This window comes from Pseudopodoces humilis, chromosome 1 (assembly GCF_049639895.1).
Source record: "Pseudopodoces humilis isolate 2021_Gansu_Grassland_sample_001 chromosome 1, ASM4963989v1, whole genome shotgun sequence".
NCBI lineage: Eukaryota > Metazoa > Chordata > Aves > Passeriformes > Paridae > Pseudopodoces > Pseudopodoces humilis.
In genome coordinates, this window is record NC_142200.1 from 91,144,394 (window position 1) to 91,166,017 (window position 21,624).

Consider the following 21,624-nt stretch of genomic DNA (forward strand, 5'->3'; position numbering starts at 1 on the left):
ACGGTGCCCAACAGGTAGGCGTCTGCACTCATGTTATCTGTATTAATTAGACTGTAATACCCTTGGCACAAGACAAGGACAGGGAGGCAAGAGAGTCTCTCCTGCAGCTCTCTGATAATTTATACCAACTGAAAGCCTGCTGCAATGTCTTTCTCTAGTGCCACATGTACCAATAGTGATGCATAAATAAGATTAATTTCTATTAGGTGTTTTCCCTTCCTTCCAACTAATTAGCCCCTTCTCTGTAATATCTGAGCCCTTCACAATATTTAATGAGCATTTTGCAGAAAATTCCTGAGGCAGAAGTACTTTTATCCCCAGACAGATCGGCTGGGTCACCCATGGCCCTAGAAGTTTCTGATAGAGTGAAACATGAACTTCAGCTTTCCCAAGGTCTAGATTAGTACTCAAACCACTGAACTCTTCTGCCTAGCAACTACATCTAGTAGTTGTTTACTGCTAAGTGACTTTTCAGCTGTCAGGTTTTATACCTGAAGGATTTGAGCATGTTCAGCATAAGATACAAGCATGCAATCTGTCCTTTGTATTGGGTTTCCCATCTTTGCCACATCAGCATTTCTTAAAATCAGAGGGAACAGGAGGGTAAACACGGCTGACTCGAGGGATAAGCTTGCCATGTTTTTCATTATGGCTGATTATTAATATAATCAGTTTAGTAGCAAAAGTACTACAGTGAATTACTTAACCTTGGGCCTTGCTTGACCAGGCTCTGAAGGCTCTTCATCCCACGCTCATGTTGCTGTAACAGCGGGGCAGGTTTCATTATGCAGCCAGTAATACTGTGGTAATAAATGAAGCATCAAAAGTGGGTTTGTTCATTACTGCCTGAATCCATGTTGCCTGCCAAGGGCTTCATCCTACACTGATAGGCATCTTCTCTTAGCAAGATAGCTTAGCAACAGGGATTGTCCCTGCTGCTCACCTCTCTCCCCTTCTCACAATCACCCTGGTGGCCTGTCTCCTGCAGCCCCTGCACAGCTATATCCATCTCCCTCAGCAGCAGGAGCAGCTGGTAGCTTCAGGCATCCCTTTGGCAACACCCATCTTATGCCTCTTGCAGTGCAAGGGAGAAGGTGGCACCTACACCCTGCATCACACTTTTTGAAGCACCTGCTGCTGCCCGTCCAGGGTGGGAGCGAGGGGTGGTCCTGGGGCCCTGTTGTCCCAAAAGCTGAGGATGGGTGGGCAGCCTTCTGTGGGAGAGCAGCTCACCAGAGCCGAGGTGCACTGGAGCCCTGAGGCTCTGCACGGGAGGCCCAAGGTTTAGCCTTCAATGTGGGTTTCTTCAGAGCAGGGCTTTGTGTCCCCGCTGTAATGTTAACATCGTGTTTTGAGCCACTTTGGGAACTTGCACAGTTGCCAAGGTCTTTGCTTTACCACATTCTTTTGGTTAATAGAAATATTTAGCTGAAGCATGAAGGCATTGTATTTCCAAAAGGAAAACACACAGAAAAAGGTCCGATCTTTTTTTTTTTTTTTTTTTCTTTGGGCCTGATTGTCTCTGCTTGTTTATGGCTGCCACTAATTTGCTCGTTTGCTTGCTGGAAAATAGCTAATTAAAACCCACTTCAGCTAACAAGCTGACTGGGACCATGCAAATGTCACTCTCTGCTGTCTGCTATTTTCGTTTATACTTTACATTATTAGTGTTGTTTTTCCTCCCTCCATAGTAATAAACGCGAGGATAGATTTAGTACCCTCTTCACAGGTGTGTGCTTGTACATCAGCACATCATCCCAAGAAAAGTGCTGCTGTTTTACTGCACTTCAGTACTTTGAGTGTTATTACCCCTGACAGTTAATGGTTTCAGACTACACTGCTTGTTAGCACTAGATTCTGAACAGCTTCATCTATCTTTTTGTTTTTACACTGACTGGTCACATTAAGTATATGTGTCTGAGCTATTAGTCCCGTCTGTTCATTGCATGCATTTCATTTGCTGCGTTTTTTCGCTAAAATTAGTATGTATTGTCATCCATATACTTCAACACATCGACTTTTGTTATAATTATGCTGTCATCATTTTGCTTCCACACACTTGCTAATTTATTGTAGCTAAATTAGACCTAATATTAGCAATTTTGCAGCTGTTCCCATAGACCACGCTCAGCCATATATTTGTACATTGTTTGGTAATTGGATTTGAGGGCTCAGGAACGGACGATGGCACTTTTTAGAAACAAGGGAAGGATTTGAGGAAATGGGAGAAAAATAAAAAACACAAGCCCCAGAAGAGGCTTCAGGGGTAAATTTCCAGAGTCTAGCTTGAAAGGTTTTCACAAGGCCAAACAAATCAGAGAGTTAGTGTACCAGATCACAAAGTGTCCAAATGGCACATTGCATTCAGGCAGGGGATTAGTCATTCCCCCCAAACATGCTTTCTGTTTTAACGAAGACTGGATCAAGAAGAATCCCTGGGGACTTATGCAGGGTCTTGGGAAAAAAATGTTTTTTACTGCAGTACATTAGAAATGTCCAGGGAAGGTTCTCTGCATCAGGGTAGGCTGCTCTCAGATGATTTCTTTTATCTGAACCATGGGCAAAGAAGAAGAAAGAAAAATGGTTTTGTTTCGGCATGTGAGCTCTCCATCCCCAAGTTTTGATGCCCACCTTTTGTTGGTTATCCAGGCCCATGTCAGATATCAATACCAACAGAGAATAAAAGGGAAAATCGGAAAAAACAAAACCACCAACGACGAAAACAGGTGCAAATGAGGAAAGCAGAATAGAGCTGTTCTCTTATCCTTTCTGGGCATGAGTTATTTTATTGCCAAGGGGGGTACAACTCTGTCAAAAGAAGTTATGAGTGCCCAGCATTGAATCTTACATCGTCTTTTTGTAAGTGCTTCTGACATGATAGAAAACAAAACTGTGAGGGAGATTGTTCAGACTGAGGCTGTAGAATCACTCAAATTCCCAATCCGGCAGAAGAGGTACATGGGACTTAATCACTGAAGAGCATACCCTAAACCAAAATGGAACTAAATCCTCTCTGCTCATGATTCATCCACCTGCTTAATAAGAATATTATAACAAGATGCAGTGCTGCTGGCAGATGCACAGGCAAGTTTAAAAATCAGACAGTGAAATTAACAACAAAAAAGAGAAGGGTATTTGATCAGCTCTCATCTATAACACAGAGTTCTTTCCAACTCACTACAAGTTGTTGTAGCAGGCTGCATTCTGCTCTGCTTCTCCCTTGGCCAGAGCTTAATTTCTCTTTGGAGAAGAATAGAGCAAAGTGACCTGCCAAAAAGTAAGACAGAATAGGCCAAGTCATGTAGGAATCCAGGCCCTACAAATGTCTTGTGCAGGAAAGGAAAGTGAAGGCAAAAAGCCAGGTCATTTAACACATTTTTTAATTATTTAAACTCATGCAAAATATTTAAAATAACCAACCCAATTTAAAACAACTCACCCCCTCCAAAAGCCAAATCTTTAATAACCAAATGATTGCCAGATTATGTTTTCTTGTACTGACAAAGCCTTCATTATGCTTTCTTTTTTCCCAAATGCCAGGAGAATATATAGATAGGGTCTTGCAGAAGCCTGCACAGTTAATGGATGCAGCGATGGAGAAGCTGGTCACTCAACAGTTGCTTCCAGTAGATGCTGTGACCACGATCAGCATATCCTGTGGGGGAACAGGGAAGCATCTTCTTTGATCATTTGCTCTGCTTTGGCTTATCTTGGGGTTATTTTTATTTTTTTTTTTATTTCATGGCAAACTTTCCTCTAGCCGGCCACCTCTTAGACTCCTTGATGTAGACACCCCACTAAGTCAACCTGTTTGTGTTTGTTGTCAGCACATGTTGCAGGTCTCTGGTTTTGGGGTTGTTTCTCACTGTCCTTTATTTTCACTCTGTGTGAGATTGTCTCTCAAGTGGCGGTAGACAATTGTGGTGATTCTCAGTTATGATGAATTTTGCTGAGCAAAGTATAAATATGCATGCAAAGAGCACTTGCAGCAGCAAATGGATATAATATATTGTATCATATCATACCTTTCAAAGCGAGCATAAAAAGAGGGGGCTTGCGTGTACTCTTTTTATTTTTACTACTTTACTGTACCACATATTCTATCAAGCTGCTAAAGACCTACTAAAAGGGAACAAAATGAAGCCATTAGCAGAAACTTGTTTAAGATCTCCACACACATATGTGCTCTTCAGGTAGCTGGCTGGGCAGTGCTGTGAGGCTCTTGCTTGGACGCTGGAGCAATAAATGTCATGTCAGGGGCCAACTGTCTGTAATCACAGTTAGCAGGTTGAACAGACTTGTGAAAATATTTTCTTTATGTGAAGGGAGACGCTGCACACTTTGCCACAGCAGAAGTTGCTAAACCTAATGTAATATGACAAGTCCTTTGGCAGCAAAAGCCACATTTAATAGACATGCTGCCTGTGAAATGGGAAAGAAACAAAAGCATTTTTTATGCGGAAAAGTCACCTCCTCTATTTCACAATTATCTTTCACCTTGTCCTGCTACCACTCCTTTTTGTTTTTTTCTGGGTGACATTGCATCATGGTCATAGCCATGCATCATGGTCTCCTTCCACATCACCCCAGCCATCTTCTCCTTCAGGTGCCCCGGGACCTTGCCTTTCCCATCCACAGCCCAGCTAGCAATGCCCACCTTGCATTTAGAAACCCAGCTCAGGAGGGGAGGAACCCTGGGCATGGAGGGGGATCTGGAACATCCCAGCAGCTCCTTAGGGCTGTAGCAGAAAGGAACCCCTGTGACCCCACAAAGCACCATGAGCAGGCTACATGTCCCACATGCCACTGTCAGTGACAGACTCACATTGCAAAGTGTCAGCGGCACCTCGTGCAGCTGGTGGTGAGATTCAAGAAGCTTTAGGGCATTGCTGTGAGGTAGTCAGGAGTCTGTCTTCTTGCTTCTCCAGTGGCATCAGTTAAAGGTGAACCAATGCTGCTTGTCTTGTGCAAACAAGAGTGTGTGCATATGCACCCTCTGATGCTTTCCAGACTCACTCTCCATCACCCTGCCTGCTGGAATGCCGCTGGAGTTGGACCCCGCTGTGTGCAGACGAGTGAGAGTGTTTTGCACTCACTTTGCACTGATGTAAATGATTACATGAGGTGTGAGGCAGTGGAGAATCAGGCTCCCAAAGGCTTCTTACAAGATGGCAAATAATTAATGATAGTGTGCAATACAAATGCAATAGCAGGAACAGTGAAATTAAGACTTTTTCTTGCCAGGCATTTGTCTGTCACTTGAGTAACAAACCGTCAGCATAAAAAGGATATTCCCATGCAAAAGCTTCCAGCATCATCCAGGGTAATTTTGCATTGGCTTTCCACAGAATCCAAAGTCAATCTTTTCAGCCAGCACATTTTCAGTACTGAGACATGTTCAAGGAAAGGATAAAAGGAGCCGATCAAGAAATGGGGTTCTGAGATTTCCCCTTCCTAAGAACTATTGGCAAGCTTCATGATAATTGGCAGCAATACTTGAGGGCCTGCTGGGAAGTACAGTGCTAGTCCACTTGTCATCCACATGGGTTTTTTTCCTCTGCAGGACTTCTCTTCCCCTGACCAAGATACTTTTTCAGCTCAAAGTGGGCAGATACAGCAGCTCACAGTAATTTTCTGAACTTTTTCCATTGAATGACCAAGGTTGAGATCTTAAAGAAAAACAACAAGAAAGCCATGTGTAAGTGAAACATTTTAAAGTTACTGCTCCCTTTCACAGTTCTTTTCAGCACTTTGGCTTCTTAGTAAGATGATGCCATTGGGAGAATAGGAACAAAGCATGTGTGGGGGCCTATAAATGGAAGGAAGTCAAGAAATACTCTGCAGCAGGATGCCAGGCCCACATTTCTTATTCTTTACTCATTCCCCAGCACACTGATCCACACAAAAGGATGTAGTGGTAGTGATTGGAAAAGCAAGCCTAGCATCCGTTGAGCTGTAGATCCTTTCCAAGTTGCCCTGAATGTGACAGATAGACAAGCTGATTTAGTGGTGAGGGTGTGTATGCTGCATTTCTTTAAAGCTGCAGCATGGAAAAGCAAAGAACCAGTTAGAAGAGACTCCAGGCATGAGCATTATAGATGAGAAAATGAACAGATTTGTATTTGAGGTAATAGTGTTTCACTTAAGAGAGTGATTTAAGCATACTACGAAATAAAATTGCAAGAGACGTACATGTTCCCTAGGGTTTTACCAGAGGTCGGCCTTTGCTTTCCTTCTAGAATCTAGAATTTGCTTTCTCTTTTAGAATCAGTCTACCTTTCTGGCTTCTGCTTTTCTCTCCAAGAGTTCATCAGACTTTCAGGTTCATTTGATGTCGGATCACAGCACATTGGTCCCCCACAGCCCTGCACCTATGCCAACATCTACAGAGTTCATTTGAATGCTAGTGGCCTATGGAGTCTGAGACTGGCACAGGGCAAGGTGGGTGTCAAGGTCTCCCCAGTGTAAGCTGAAGCCAGGAAATGCTAGAAGAAATAAGTGACTTTGAGATGATTCATATTTAAATCGCATGAGCTTGCTTCAAAGCATTATTTTCACCATCATGGCCTCTTAAAGCAGCATTTGAGCCTGTCGTCTTAGCCACAGCTGCCTGTTGGAAATGCCATTTTCCAAGTCACTTTGAAAGTTCATATAGATTTACAGCCTGTGCTGCAGAGGAAGTATTTTTTTGCTAACCCTGCTTTCCTTCTTAAACCTCATGTGGACCCTGAACATATTTCATGTGTTGCACTGGCTAAACCAGTAGCACTAATGTTGCCATCCTATATTTTAGAGAGTTGCAACCATACTGTTTTTACCAGAGGAGTGACACTTGTTTTGGATATAAATTCAGTACATAAATGTATAACAAATTGTTTACTGATATTAGGGCAGTAACTTTTTTTTTTCTGAACAAACTACCCAAATGACTGAACCAGTGTAGTTAATTAGAATCGATCTTACTTTTTAGCACCAGGAAGTGCATAATGGAAGATAAGATTGATTGTAACATTGGATCACTTCATTTAAAGACTGCTAATAGGCTAAAATGACAGAACCAATCTAAAATTATAATTTCAGAATCAATATAATTTTTATAACGTTGTCAAATCTAAAAAATTAATCTAAATTTATGCTGTGAAAGTAGCAAATCCTTCCTAACTATTATAATGAAATGAACCAACATTTTATTATATTACTTCTTTAAATAGAAAAAAGGCTTCTTTATTGGCATAGCACTGCAGTAAGCTAGATAACCAGTCTTTCACTTTGGGAGGTATCTCCTCATTTCCTGCTTAGGGCAAGAGTAGAAACGGATTTTAACCTTACCTGTTTCCATCGTAGACCCATTTTCTCACTTTGTTAAACCACCACAAAAATGTGAATGCAGGCTTTTTTCAGAGGAAGAGATCAGGATGGGGAGAAGAGTAGCACTTCATGAGGGAATTCAAGATTTCTAACAAAGCTGGTGGAAGCCTGTGCCTATTAGTTCACTCTTCTCTCCCTACACTCTCAGAAGAAATGTAGACTCAACTGCTCCAGAAGAAAGAAAGGAAATGAGTTGGTGGCTTGAAGAAAAATTTTTCATTTACATACAGATTTATTCTGTGTGTAAGGCCTCATGGAAAAACACAATGCCAATTTTGATGATACCAAGGATTTTGGTGTGTTCTGCCCCTGCAGAAGCCAAAAAAAGCTGCTACGTGCCTTCAGAACACATTGATGTTTCTTTGGCTGTCAGGTGTTCAGGTTGATATATTTTTTTCTCCCAGTAACAAGTTTTCTGCAGAACTCGCAATGACTCATTTACTGTAGGTTCATAACTGCTTTTGTGCTCTGAGCCATAATGGTGTTGAGTGGGCAGAAGTGGTCCCCAGGTGCTTCCAGGTGCAGAGCTCACCCACGGCTGTGGATCATTCCTTTCACTTGACTTCCTCTGCAGCAGCAGATGTCTCAGGAGCTTTAGCAGCCACATGATAAAGCAGCTTTGGCCACCACAGATGAGGGCTATTTGTACCTTTGAGCTCCTCCTGGAGCTTCTTATGTTCTTCCTATGGGGAGTGGGAAGTACTACTTGGGAATACGAGAGCTGCTGCTCTCCAATAACTGTGACTAATGAGTCTAATAACACTCAGGGTGTGTTCATCACTGTGTTTTATTTCTGTTTCTTTTTTGACTGATGTCGATGTGGTTGGCAATAGCTTTATATTCAACTCTTTGCACCGTGCTGTCCTAGGATGAGGCTGTTCTTTACAGCAGTGATATCCCTATAGAACCTTCTTCCTGCTCAAAGGCCAAGCTAAGACAGTGTTTCCTTCTGAAAACACAAATGTGGTTGAACTTCTCCCATCACTGGCTGTCTTCACTTGACTCCACAGGTGTGAGGGCCATGGTCTCAATGAAATCAGGGGAGCCTTGGCATAGATGCCAATCAGGCCAGGACTGTGATTTGACAGCTCTGCCTTTAGCAGAGGGAATAAAGGTGTTCCAGAGAAGTGGGTTGGAACACCACCATCCCTATTTCTCCAAAAAAGCTGAAGAAACCCCTTTCTGCAAAAAGGGACTGAGCCTGGAAAAGTAGGGCAGGACATCCTTGCAGACAAGGCATTTCCCTTGCTTCTGTGCATGAAAGCAGAGGCGACGTGCAGGCAAACCCCACTCTGAATTCATTTTTCAGCGATAGGAGGTGAGGCTGTGTGTCGGAGTGGGACCTGCACACAGGAGCTGACCCTGGGATGGCAGCAATTATTGCAGGAAAGAGCAAGAGAACACATGTATGGAGACCCCAAAGAGCACTTTGGAGAGGCTTTGTGTTTCTTCAAGGTTTAATGTATTATAATCTGATTCGGCACAAGCCAGTCTGGGAATAAAAGAGAAATGCAGAAAGACTAATGATTTGAGGTGGAGGGGGAAGTGGAAAGAAAACAGTACTTTTAAGTGCATTTTTTCCCTTTTATACAAGATCTGACTGGGGCCAGGCAGAGAGAGCAAAAAGCTTCTGTGAGTTAACACAAAAGTGGAACAGTACTTTAAAGAGACTTTATTTGCTCCTTAGAGTCTTCTTTTGATTTTTAATATCTCTGAGACTTGTCAGGGAGAAAATAGAAAAAGACATTAGATTCTAGGTCTTGAGCAAAGCTCAGGGACTTGAGACTTCCACAAAATGAAAGAAATTACATCCTGGAAAAGTTAATGACCTTACCCTAAGTGCTGCGCTACATCAAACAGAAGCAAGCTGGTCCATCCGCTGTGGAATTCTCTTGCACTGGCTGGAGAAGTGCTTTAGGCTGATCTCATCATTCCCCAAATTTCCAGATGAACAGTTTTGGCTGGATTGAGAAGGATAGGGAGTTGGGGAGAAGCCTGGCACCATACCAGAGCTGCTGCCTCCATTAACTCCAGCAGGCAGGAGCTGTCCCAGTGGTAAGAACACACAGATTACATTGGCTTTCCCAAACCCGCTTTCATACTGCCTGCTTGGGGCCACACTCTGCATTCACCAGTCTCTCTGTCCAAACTCTGTTAGGGAAAGATGAAAGTCCTGAAGCTGCTTCAGCTTGTGAGCCAAGAAACCATGCTTGGTTTTCACTCAAGGTCAACTCGATTCTGTTATTTGAGCCTGTTTTAGCTCACAAAGAAATAATTTCTGTTTCATTGAGTATCTGTCTGCTTTCTGAAGAGTTTCATACATTTCATACATTGTGCCTGCCTGCCTATCATTTCAACCAGAAGAAAATAATGATTACAGTAAAGATGCCATAAAAAATAGAGCCTGAGGTAAATTTTGCCAAAAGCCAATTTGAGATTTGAAAAACAGTTGCATTTTTCAGGCCAACTTGAAGCTTATCAAATTGAGCTTCTGGAGATTCCAAAAGAGCATAGAGATGGAAGTGACTATGAAACATCCAGCAGATTCAGAGATGGCAGCTCGCTGGGACTGTCTCCTGGGAGAGCATCAAGGTCTGCAGGAAGCCCAGAGAGCTCAGTGGTTTCAAGGGACATAAAGAAAATGTCTGGCTCTTTGTGAAGTGGGTCCCTGACATGGAGGGATCTGTCAGTCTTGGTTAGCACCACACGTTTGTTTGAAAGTAGCCAGTGACCACTGCAGAGTATTTAAAGGATCTCTATTTTCTGAACCAAGTGGAGTTTTCCAGTGATGTCTTCACCAAGAATAAGTTGCACTGCTCCAGCCTAGGGACTGCAAAAATGTTGGCATAGGCCTTGATTTGACTCAAGCATGGGAAAACTTGGGTTTTCATAGTCATGCATGGAATTCACTTGTGATAAAACATAAAAGCAGCTTGCATTTTTAGGTTAAAAGTCACTAGAGCAAGTTGTGAATTTGCCCATATTTACTGCCTGATTTAGGATAAGGAAGTGACTGCCATGAAAGGAATGCACAGGGAATAAGTTGGGAGGGTTAGATATTTTTAAGCCGATGGCTTCTGCTGAGTTTAAGGCCTATGGCCATTACTTAATCCACAGGACTGCCACCATTTGTCCCAGCAAGGACTCCCACACATATCCTGTTTTCCACATTTCTGCAAGAACATCTGTTTGCGGTTCCTCCAAAAGATTTTGAAAATACAAAAGTCACTCATGATGGGACTTTCCATCATGACCTAAAATCTGGGATTGTCCATTCCAGGAGAAGATTGAGTGGCTTTGACCACCCAGAGAACTTTGATGCATCTGCTTAAACTTGCCTTTCTGAAGATAGAAACTGATGTAAAGATGAGGGAGGGATGACTCTTTGCTAATAGCGAAAGAAAAGTAAGGACTTTTGAGATATCGAGATAAATAGACCATCTTCTCCAGCAGGTCCACTAGAGGGAAAAAGATGATGGTCTTCTCCAGCCCACCCAAACTGCTACTAGAGAGATTTGGACTTCTTCTCATCCACTGCTGCTCACTAACAGATGTGTATTTTAAGAACACCAAGAAATTAAATCAAAGTTTAAACTGTTCATAGTTATTAATTTTTTGCCTGAACAAACATCTATGTTTTCCTTTAAAATATGAGTATATATGCACTGGAAGAAGAAAGCAGGTTTTTCAACTGTTGTCAAAAGACAGCAGCAGTCTTCCTCCTTCTTTGTGCCAGTGCATCAACTCTAGCTAGGTATGATCCAAGGTTAAAAAAGCATCATAATTCCAAAGTTGTTATAGTGTACAGATGATGTAACCAACACTTCCCTGTTACATCTGTGAGAGAAAAGGGTTTTCTCTCTAGACCCCCCACCTCAGAGAAAAAATCCCACACACTTCAAGCTCCTCATTCATTGAGGAGTCCTCAAGCACTGGACCCTCCAGTCTGACTGCCAGGCTGAACAATACCGGCAAGGTAAGAGCTGGCTTCCAGCCCATGCATCTGAATCCGGGGTTCTTAACATCTGCTCTACAGCTGTCCTCTGATGCAAGAGAAGTGGTTTCAGGATGCTAGGAAGCCCCTGAACAAGCAAGAGTTCTCATGGCCAAAAGTTTTCTCTTGCATAGCATTTAATTTGTGGGGAAAAAATACTTTTAAGAACCCAAACCTTCTGCACATGTGTTTGTTTCATTTTCAACTTCTTATCCAAACTAGAAAAAGAGCTTCTTTCGCCCTGAGTAGTAGCTTGGGGTGTTCACTAGAACTAGGGATGTAAGTCTCACTCTTACAGGTTGGAAATATGTGTCTGAAGCACCAAATGTCTGGTTATTCTCAAGCAGATGTTCCCCCTCCTTTTCTGTGTATCCTAGATAACAGTTCTCCAGTTCTGAATATTTTGAAATGGTAGAAGAGTCTCTAGTTGTCACGCATGAAAGCTTTTACAAGGTGCAGGTCCTGCTGCAGAAGAAGAACCCCATCTTCTTTCTGTTTTTGTTTTTTTTTTTTTTTTAAATCTCAACATATTTTTTGGGGATGGCTAAGCTGTTCTCCCACAGCTCTTGTTTTGATAGTTTGAAATCTATTTGTAATCCTCAAAGAGATAACTTGTTTCCTGAGGGCCTTCGTTAACCTAAGAACACAAAAAGTGTCTGGGCATGAAGGTCAAGTATAAAGTAGATTCCCTCTGGAAGAGAGACATATTTTTAATAGTACCAGTGACTAGTAGAGACCTTCGCTGGTACAGATGACTTTCCTAAATCTTGAAATTGTCTGTCAAAGCCTAAGCACCTAGCAGGAAGATATACTGTAGTCAACCTGATGTGAGCATAATAATGCAAAAAGTCTGTTCTGTAACACCCAGAAGATGTGATCAGAGATCTCTGCACCCCCCAGCCTTGCCTCTGGGGAGGTGAGATCTGTCTGCATGCACACCTGGCAGGAGAGGGCAGGGGTGCTCTGCTGATGCCCTGCACTGATGATCTGTGCACATGGGGGGTACCTGAGGCTGTGGGGCCAGGTCTGCATGGCCTCCCATGCATCAGCTGGGCTCTGTGCAGGCTTGCACATGAGCAGCAGCACAGCAGCTGTGCTCTACAGCACTAGGTGACCAAACACACACCTTAAAATCTACACGATGATGTAAATACATGGTACGTGCTGCACAGGAAAACCTTGAACTATTATTTTTCCTCTCTGTGCTTTCTCCTCCGAATGCTACCCCAAGGAGCTTTTTTATCTGGATCATAAGGAAATGGAAGTGGAAGATAAAACCAGAAGGATGTTCCTGGATAGGTAAGATGATAGCTTTGTCCTCTCATCATACTCATAAATGTGTCCTGGAAAGAAGCTACCCTAAAAATACTGCCAGGGAGGGGGACTTGTGGAATCCAAATGCTGTTTAAGAATGTAGGGGGTAATTAGGGCAGTAGTTTTTTAATTATCACTGAAGTCAGTCCTTGCAAGAGCCCCTAGCCATAGCCGGGTTAATGGTCAGTTCTGTATGCTGAGTCAGCAAAATGCTTCTGCTGGCTTTCACCAGGGGCTCCCATCAGCTGAGGGCAGCACTTTTTGTTGGATGTGCCCAACTTCACTCTGAAGCCAGGATGATGAAAAGAGAAAAGCAATCTGCAGCTTTAATCAAGCTTGCAGGAACACACCTTTCGGATTCTGTGAGACGAGGTATTTGTTACCTCCTGTCCTCTGGCATGGAAGCAGTTTAATGAAAGGCTGCATATTTTTCTGTTAGCAGCTCAACCACTTAATTCTTAAGTTCCTTCAGAGCTCTCAGATGTATGCCATCTGGTCATGGTGACTTGTTGCTCTTTAATTTGTGAATTTGTTCCAGCACTTCTAGTTTTGACACCTCAATCTCTGACAGAGTCTCATCTTCATTACTTGAAAAGAATAGCTCAGAGGGCTGTCTCTCTCTCTCTCTCCCTCTCTCTCATGCATGCATCGTCTTGTAGCTTCAATTTCATTAATACAATTTCAACTTACAGCAGAATTTATAGCTTTCCCGAACAGGCCATCTCTCCACCTCCTACCCATACTGCAGTATTTTATTGTGCTATATTTTTGTTAAACAAAAGCATCACTGAAATCTACACAGAACCCATGCACTCAGGTAACCAGTTTTCTGAAAAGGCCTGAAAGTGAGCTCAAAGAAATATCTATCACATCCACCAAAGATGTGGATGTGAAAGATGTGAAAACATGGAATGAAACAACCTTTTTAAAGACATCTAGGATGCATCTTCATGGCCCAATGCTATTTATTTATGTATCATAAATAATATCTATTATTTACGGTCTATTTGCATTTCAGGTTTTCAGGGAAGTCGAGTCCCCATCGTAACAGGCACTCAACAAGCACATGGTTAGAGGCAGTTCCTCTTCTGAGGAATTTACAAATAGGGAAGACAAATGGCTAAGAACAGACAGCATACAAAGAAGTTGTCAAAGATGGATGTCTTTGTATTTACATAGTTAATGAATTTTCCTTTCATACACGGTGTCCTTCACCTTCCCTCCCCAGTATTTCTCCAGGCACATATCCCCACCTAGCATCACCAGGATTTCCTAATATGTTTTGTTTCCATCCTTTACCACCTGCAGGAAGATAAAACAATAAAAACCTTGGTTATGTAGCAAGTCAGCCCATGCCAGCCACTTTTTTCCTCTTCCTGGGAGACTGAAGTGGTTTTCCAGAGGTGTCTGTGCTTGTGGGGTTCAGGGCAGGAGGAACACCTGGCTCGCCACCTTCGCTTTCCCCCACAAAGCACAGGCGGCACAGCACCTGCATTGCCCTGGCAGCAGAGTCCACTGCTGGAAAAACTCCTTTGCCTTCAGACCATGGAGCAGCCCTGGCTTCTCCACCACCCCCATCCATACTTCCAAAATGCAGGGAACTTTTCAGCAGAGCCATCTGCAAACTTTGGAAATAGGCTGTCTGGAAGAAGGGATTATGGATGGGCATGGAAAGGGCAGAAACTCCAAACTTCACCACTTTATGAAATCCAGGAGATGACAAAAAGCACGCTCCCCTTCTGACAAAATCAGAGGGTCTCTAGTGACATTTATGTCACTGGAAAGGCATATAATACATACACAGTGGTTTAATTTTATCTTAATGAAACAATATACATATAAAACTATCCATTAAATATAAAACAGTGAAGTAATTTGCAAATTTTCCTACAGCATAATAAATTAAGCATGGAGAGCACTAAGGAATGCAATTTGCAGTCATTTATAATGCAGTGTTTTATGTTAATAATTCAAAATCACATGCTATTTGGAGACACTTCTAATTAATGTATTTATGAAATTGTGAACTGTGACTGTTTTGGTTCCATTTAGCTAAACATTTCAACAGAATGCGCTTGCTGTTGTTTTGTGTTTGCTTAATGGCACCAGCAAGCATCAAATGTACAACCGGGGAAAGTTGGGGGTGGTATCTGATGCAGCTTTTTTTATGGGTATGTGTTTTTGTCTGTGCACTGTATACATGCATGTCATTACACCCCTGATCTCACTGAGGAGAAGAAAGTTCTGCAGTAATTTGAGGAGGAAATAAGGAAAGTTTTATGGATGAATAATTAATTGCAAGGAAAGTTCAGTACCTTCCTAAAGAATTGCTAAAATATTCAATACTTTTTACATAGCAGGTCTTTATACGCTGCTTTTTCTCCTGACTGGTTAATTATGACTAATACAGCTTGTAAATTTGTATTCATATTTTTATTTTGATGTCTTTCAGGATTCTTTTCATCATACTACGCATTTGTCAGGCTGTTTCTTTATTGGAACACTATGAGAAAAGATTCCTCAGAAGGTTAGTCTCCTGAGAGGAGACTAGCAGGCAGTTGGGAGTATTTTGAAATTTCAAGTACATTCTGAGAAAAAAACTCCATCCATATCAGATTTTTTTAGGAAATTATCACATGTCAAAGCCCTGATTCTGCAAGTGGCTTGAAATGAATGAGCTTCTAGGCATATGCAGAACCAGATGCTAATAGCACTCTGTTGTAGCTCTGCACAGGACAGTGAAGGGAAAGCTCTTGAAATAAATTTTTATGAACAGTCTGTTTCTCACAAGAAAAAGAGGGAAAAAAATAAAGAAAGAAAGAAACCTGAAGCTCCTCAAACCCATTGTAAGGACGTCCAAGGTACTATAGGTGGTCCCTTCCACCTTCCAAAATGATCATGAAAATTCAGTGGGCTGCTGGATCAAAATCTTCATGTCTCCTTGTAATTTCAAAGCTCACTTGCAGAGAAATAACTCCCTGTTGAAGGTTTTATTTCACAATTATGTTTTCTATATGGTTTCTGCTTTTTTCTTTCTTGGTTTCTTGCTGCCTTTTTTTTTATTTTTTTTATTCTCGGGACAATATGTATATGGCTGGGAAAATATTTAAAAAGTTCTCATGGCCTTTAGCTGTGGTCTTGGAAATCGACCAATGTAATCATTACACTGAGAATTAAAGCTGTATTTGACCACTTTGTGTGATTTATATTTTAAACAATGTAGGAACTGTTATGATTAAGGAGGCAATGTGGGTGTCTAGGACCTAGCTCCCTATTACTTGTCATCATCCAAGTTGCTTTATCGAGTCTCTTTATTTCCTTGGTATCAAATAACAAATATTGGCAACACATTTGATTAGCTGAATGATAGTCTTTGATAAACTTTTTTCCTAAAATGAAAAATATTACTATATCCATTTCATGTTGTCCTTTTTGTCCAGTATGAATGCATTCTGTAAAAGCTCATGTATTAAAATATTTGTCTGCTTCTGTTTTTAGTCCCAGACTAAACTGGAATTGTCAGGAGCTCGTCAACATAAAGACTGGGATCATATTTTTGGTGAGTCACTGTATTTAAATATCCTTTCTTCCTGGATTTTTTAAGTAGAATTTGTCTTTCACTAAGTGAAATGGATTTGTATGAGATTCCATAAATGAGGCTCAAACTTTTTAGTGAAAAATTTTTATCCCAGCTATGTACTTGTTTAAAAAAAAAAAAATTATTATACTTGTCACAGGGTCCTAAGGTGTTAGATCTTTGATGCATCAACACAGGATATAAGATGATGTAGTGTATCAGGAGATATACTGTGAGATAGGGAACTTTGCTAACTAACCAGTTATTACTTTTTGACAGCAATGGTGGTGGTCTGGCTCCATTTTGAGCCATATGATCCCAGGTTTATATCCGAATCTGAGTTTTATGGTTTGTGCCCATCTCTAAAATTAATTTACAGAAACAGAGAAGAAAATTGCCTTTCCTATTTGTTTATTTTTATTTCTGATTTGAATGGAAAATTTTCACTTTATTTTGAGGCATGGTGAGTGCTGGAAGTTTCTGTTTCAGACTTGTATTTGAACATTCAAAACATTATAGAGGGCTTGTTTTAAAAATTCTTTCTCCAGTGGTGGGCAAGTGACACAACTTGGGAACATGTGCATTTTTTTTTTTCTTTTAATTATTTTGGCATAGTTTGTAAGACTAGATCTACAGCTGCCTGTGGTTACATGCTGTTCTTTAAAGGTGTTGTAAAACAGAGCAAATCCAAAATACAGATTCTATCTGCTCTGCTCAAAGCAATATTGCCATTTTTGATGGCAAGCTTGTCTGAAAGTTATGGTTTTCTTTTTTAACCTATAGAGGCATAAATCCAGAGTAACTATATCAAAATCTATTCAGTAGCAAAGTCTGGGTGTGATTAGTTTCACAATTTATAAATATCATGATGCTTTCTCTCATGTCTTATTATCAGAGGGTAGAAATCTTTGGAGTGCCTGAAGGCACTTCAGGTACTTCAGCACGTATCAAACAAGAATTAAATTAACCACCATGTTCTGAAAAGAATAACAAACAAAAGCACATTTGACTTGGATGTCTTATGGAACAGCACCACGTAGCATGTGAAGATTATCTTTCCAATGAACATGGGGGCCCTTAAATGTAATTATTAAATTCAGCAGATGAGCTGCCATCACTTGGCATTCTAATTATCTTAAATAATTTTTATTTGGTGATTTATGTAGAATTCATCAATCAGAGTTATTTCTGTAGAAACAGTGCTCTATTTCTGGGGAGCCTCCTTCCCAATTTGACATGTTTTTTCGAAATAGAAGACTGTTCTTAAAAAGATCTTCAAAGACATCAAACTAACGGGTTTGAAGAGAAGCAAAGAAAGTAAAACAAAGTAAAACAAAGACTGGCAGAGCTCTTTATGAAGGAAAAAATAGCATATTTCTATTTCTTTTTAAGTTATGCCTACTACTGATGTCCTGGGGATAACTGTACCTATTTATCAAACTGAAAATGGATGCTAGCTAAGGTAAATACACCATTTATTTTTTAGATTTCATACAAAAACTTTACAGGTAAAGTTCTTGTCCCCCCTATTCCCCCTTGGGCTGTAAGAGGATATGGCTGTCCCCGTCTGCAGTTCTACCTTCCCAGAGTTATTATTTGGATAGGCAAGACAGTCATAAGGAAAAATAAACATACTCCAGAGAGGGAGTATGTGAAAAAATGAGTGAGAAATACTGCAAATCTCCTTGACTTTGGTGCAGGACAACTCCTGTGGAGGCTGAAGCTTTGGGGCTCTGAAATGGCTAGAGACCGTAGAAAGAGCAGAAGGTCTGGCTCGATTTGGTTGCAGAAGCTCATTAAAACCCAACATATGGGAAGAAATGTAAGACTTTTTGGTAAATCACAAAAGGATAAATTAAGAAATCAGTAAAAGGATATTCAGCACCTTCTGCAGTCGCAGCATGGTAAGAGGTAAAGGATTTTGTCATACAGCTTAATCCAGCTCCCACTGAGGTCCATGGAAACTGAATTCAGCCTTTCCAAGTTAAAGCAAAGGAAGTTTTCCAAACTGTTAAGAATAATTTTATTTGCATGAACAAAGCTACTGGGTAAGATATAAGCACCCAAAAAAACCCAAAACCCCCAGATACAGTCATTACCAGCAGTGTATGGAGTTGTCTAGCAGCAGTAAACAAGAAAAGATGCACATGTCCTCTGCTGAATGGGTAAGCATTTGTCTCAGCCATGTTTGTGTCCCCATTGCATCTGCCTGCCACATACATTGTGTGAAGGCGCTTGACCAGACCAAATGTTTTGGGAAAACAGATTTCAAGTGTCACATTTCTAATATTCTTGGGCAGAGAAGCTGAGAAATCTGAGAAAGAATTTTATGGGCCAAATTTTCTGAGATGCATGTCCATGAGCTGTACCAAACATGCAAACTGGCCTGCAGTTATTCCTACCAAAGAACACAGGAGGAACTTAGAAGGACCCATCTTATAGAGCCCACACTACTTGGAGAGAAAATGTCAAGTTGAATAACATTTTCCATATACTATTTAACCACCACTGCACTTGAGAAAATAATATCTTTGAAACCATTAAGAAAACTGAAAAATGGGGGAAAATAACCTTATAGATGACCTTCTCTGGATGATGTCCTCAGCTCTTTCCCCCTTGTTTGGTTAAAGAGAACTTCGAATGCCTGTTTTTTAAAACACCTGTCTCCCTCTCTCCCACCTGTGATTTCATGGTATTTGAGTCAAACTCAGGTAGGATATGCCAGGAAATAACAGCAGTGCTCCCCAGCACTTCTGGGGAACCTGAATTCAAGGGGCAGGGGAAAAGGTTTCTGGTGTTGACACTTAGGCAATGCAGAGGGTTAAAAGCCACTGGAGACACAAGTGAGAAAATGGAGTAATCTTGGGCAATTCTAAAGCAATGGGAGAAAACAGGCTGCACAGAAAAGAAAGAAAACCCAAAGCCCAAACAACCAACTTTTCTCGTGCATTTATGCTGCCAAGTTCACCTCTGATGCAAGGGTGTTGTGAAATGTAGCTCACTTGCTAAACGTTGTTTTGATGTGTTGTTTGGGACATGGGGAAAGAGAAATGGACTGCATTCAATTTCTATTAAAGCAGAGGGATGTCTTCTTCAGAATTTATTTTCAGGAGCATTGCACTAACTTCATTTTCTTATTAGCTGAAATTGCTAGTGAGACAGTTTTAGCAAAGATGCTAAATGCCTTCGTGGAAAAGATGAGTCTGTGCTCAATGAATTGACTACTGTTGTGTCAGCTTGTACAGAACAGATATTTACTATGGGATTTGGGGATCTGGGATTAGGTCCTAGTGATAATTCATGTGGGAAAAATGTTGTATTTAATTACAGAAAGGCAATTAGATGGGAAGATTGAAAGAAAATGTTACAGGTAGTTAGAGTTTCAGGAAAAAAGCAGGAATTTATTACCCACAAAAAAAAATCTGATATTAGTGATTGTTGAAAATTAAGGGGGAAAGAAAAAGGGGGGGCGGGGGGAGGATTTGCGTGTTTTTTTGGAATTAAAAGTCCAAAAGAATTTTCTCAGAAAAATGCTTTTGTGGCATTTTATAGATCATCAAGAAACTGTGAAACAAACTGAGTGATAGATTAAACAGAACCAAACCACAGAAAAACATGTTTTCTGACCACGGTGTGGTGAAGCTGAAGATGGGGAGCTTTATGCTCCCACTTTTCCTACAAGGGACTAGTTTTCTGTTTGAGCTAAAATTCCCACAGCGCTGAAGGGCATCCCTGAAGGCACAGGTTTTTGGGAGGCAATGTGCCACTAAAAGGCAGTTTGGTTTAAGCTGGAAGTGCTGCACAATGAAAGGTATAGGTCCTGCTTTATCCTAAGTGTTACCAAGCCACTGTCTTGATACTCTTCAGGATATTAAGCCATAACTTTAAGGAACTTGGCAGAGCAGATTTAGCTGTCATGGAGATAGCCTTTTCTCCCTACTGACTCTTGTGTGTGTTATGTATTGCACAGCCTAAGCAAAACTATCTTTAGAGGAGCACTTATATGAAAGCCTTGAGAAGTTTGTGTAGAGAACCTGGAAATCCAGCAGACTACACTGTTTGTGCTGAGGAAAGTCCAGAGTTAGGTCCTATCTTATTCAGGAGCCTGATCTCTAACCCCTCCAAGCCTCAGAGGTGAAGCATGAGCTGTGTCTAGCAGAGGGGGGAAAACCATTACTTGTAGAAACTGCAAATTTCAGGTCAGCACCACTTCAGATTGCCCTCAGTCCATCTGGAGAGTCTGGGATGAGGTTAATTTGGAGGGTGGAGAAGCTGTAGCCTCCTGGAGAAAAACCTGCCATGTCTTGTGCTCCCTTTCCTCGGGTGAGCTGGAAAGACAAGAACTGTGCAGGATGCTGAGATGCCTGTAAAGGAAATGTTGGCATGGGTCAAGCTGTCACACTGAAGTGTGTGGAAAGCTGGATTTGGGGCTGCCCAGCCAAACTTGTTAAACCAAGACAGTACCTTTCAACAGCTCCACAATAACACTGGGTTTATGTGTGTTTGTACAGAAGGTATAGGATCATGTTCCATTTGTTTACCTGTCTGTGCACCCTTTCAATAAGTTTTACTCATTTCAAATGAATTTGACATAACAGTGGGAGTTCGTAGGTATTTTAGATTTTTGCCAGTTTATTTGTTAGATGTGTATCAAACATGGAGCTACACAGAACATGATAGCCAGACATGTTGTGGTGACTCATTTGCAAGATTGTGCTGCTGCTGTTCACTCATGTTACCTTCACTTTCCCATTCCTTACTGCTTTTAAAAGCAGCATGAAGAGCAGGAGCAGCTGCTGCCAGGAAAGGAAGCTGCAGGAGCCGGAGGGACACACGTGGGGGAGTGCAAAGACACAGGTTTTCACTGCTGATGACCTTGGCTTCTAGCACATCCCATGATTAAACAGAGTAACTGCTTCTAGAGAAAGAAGACATGGGGACTGAAGCCATGCATCCTATTTAGGATGCAGGGAAAGGAAAGGAATCTGTCTGCTTAACAAACGTAGTGAAAAAAATCACTGAATTTCTACCTATGGTTACTGCAACCTTATGAGAGAAAAATACTTCCAGAAATTATTTTATTCCTTTAAAAAAGAGCTACTGCTCCATACTTATTCAAGGGAAACGGATTAGTATTTGTTTGGTTTCCCATTCTCCTCTCTGCTGTTTCACACACTCTTGAAAGTGTCATTACTGGCAGAGCATAGCACTTGTTCTACCACTCTGAAAGTGCAGCCCTTTATCTTAGGAGACATCATAGAAGCATAATTTTATGGTTTGGGTTGGAAAAGACCTTAAAGATGCAATCTCCCTGGCATGGGATGCTCCCCACTAGATCAGGTTGCTCAGGGTGAAATAACAGAATGGTTTA

General features: G+C 41.3%; 1 protein-coding gene across 1 annotated transcript in view; it reads left to right on the top strand.

Annotated features, from left to right (window-relative positions):
• The window catches only part of LOC148185166 (uncharacterized), a 164,262-nt gene that overhangs the window by 91,187 nt on the left and 51,451 nt on the right, over nt 1-21,624 (top strand). Inside the window, exons 2-3 of the mRNA XM_088053667.1 lie at nt 12,594-12,661; nt 16,175-16,235. Coding sequence (XP_087909793.1) covers nt 12,621-12,661; nt 16,175-16,235 — 102 coding nt within the window. The 5' untranslated portion in view covers nt 12,594-12,620. The remainder of the gene's footprint in view (nt 1-12,593; nt 12,662-16,174; nt 16,236-21,624) is intronic.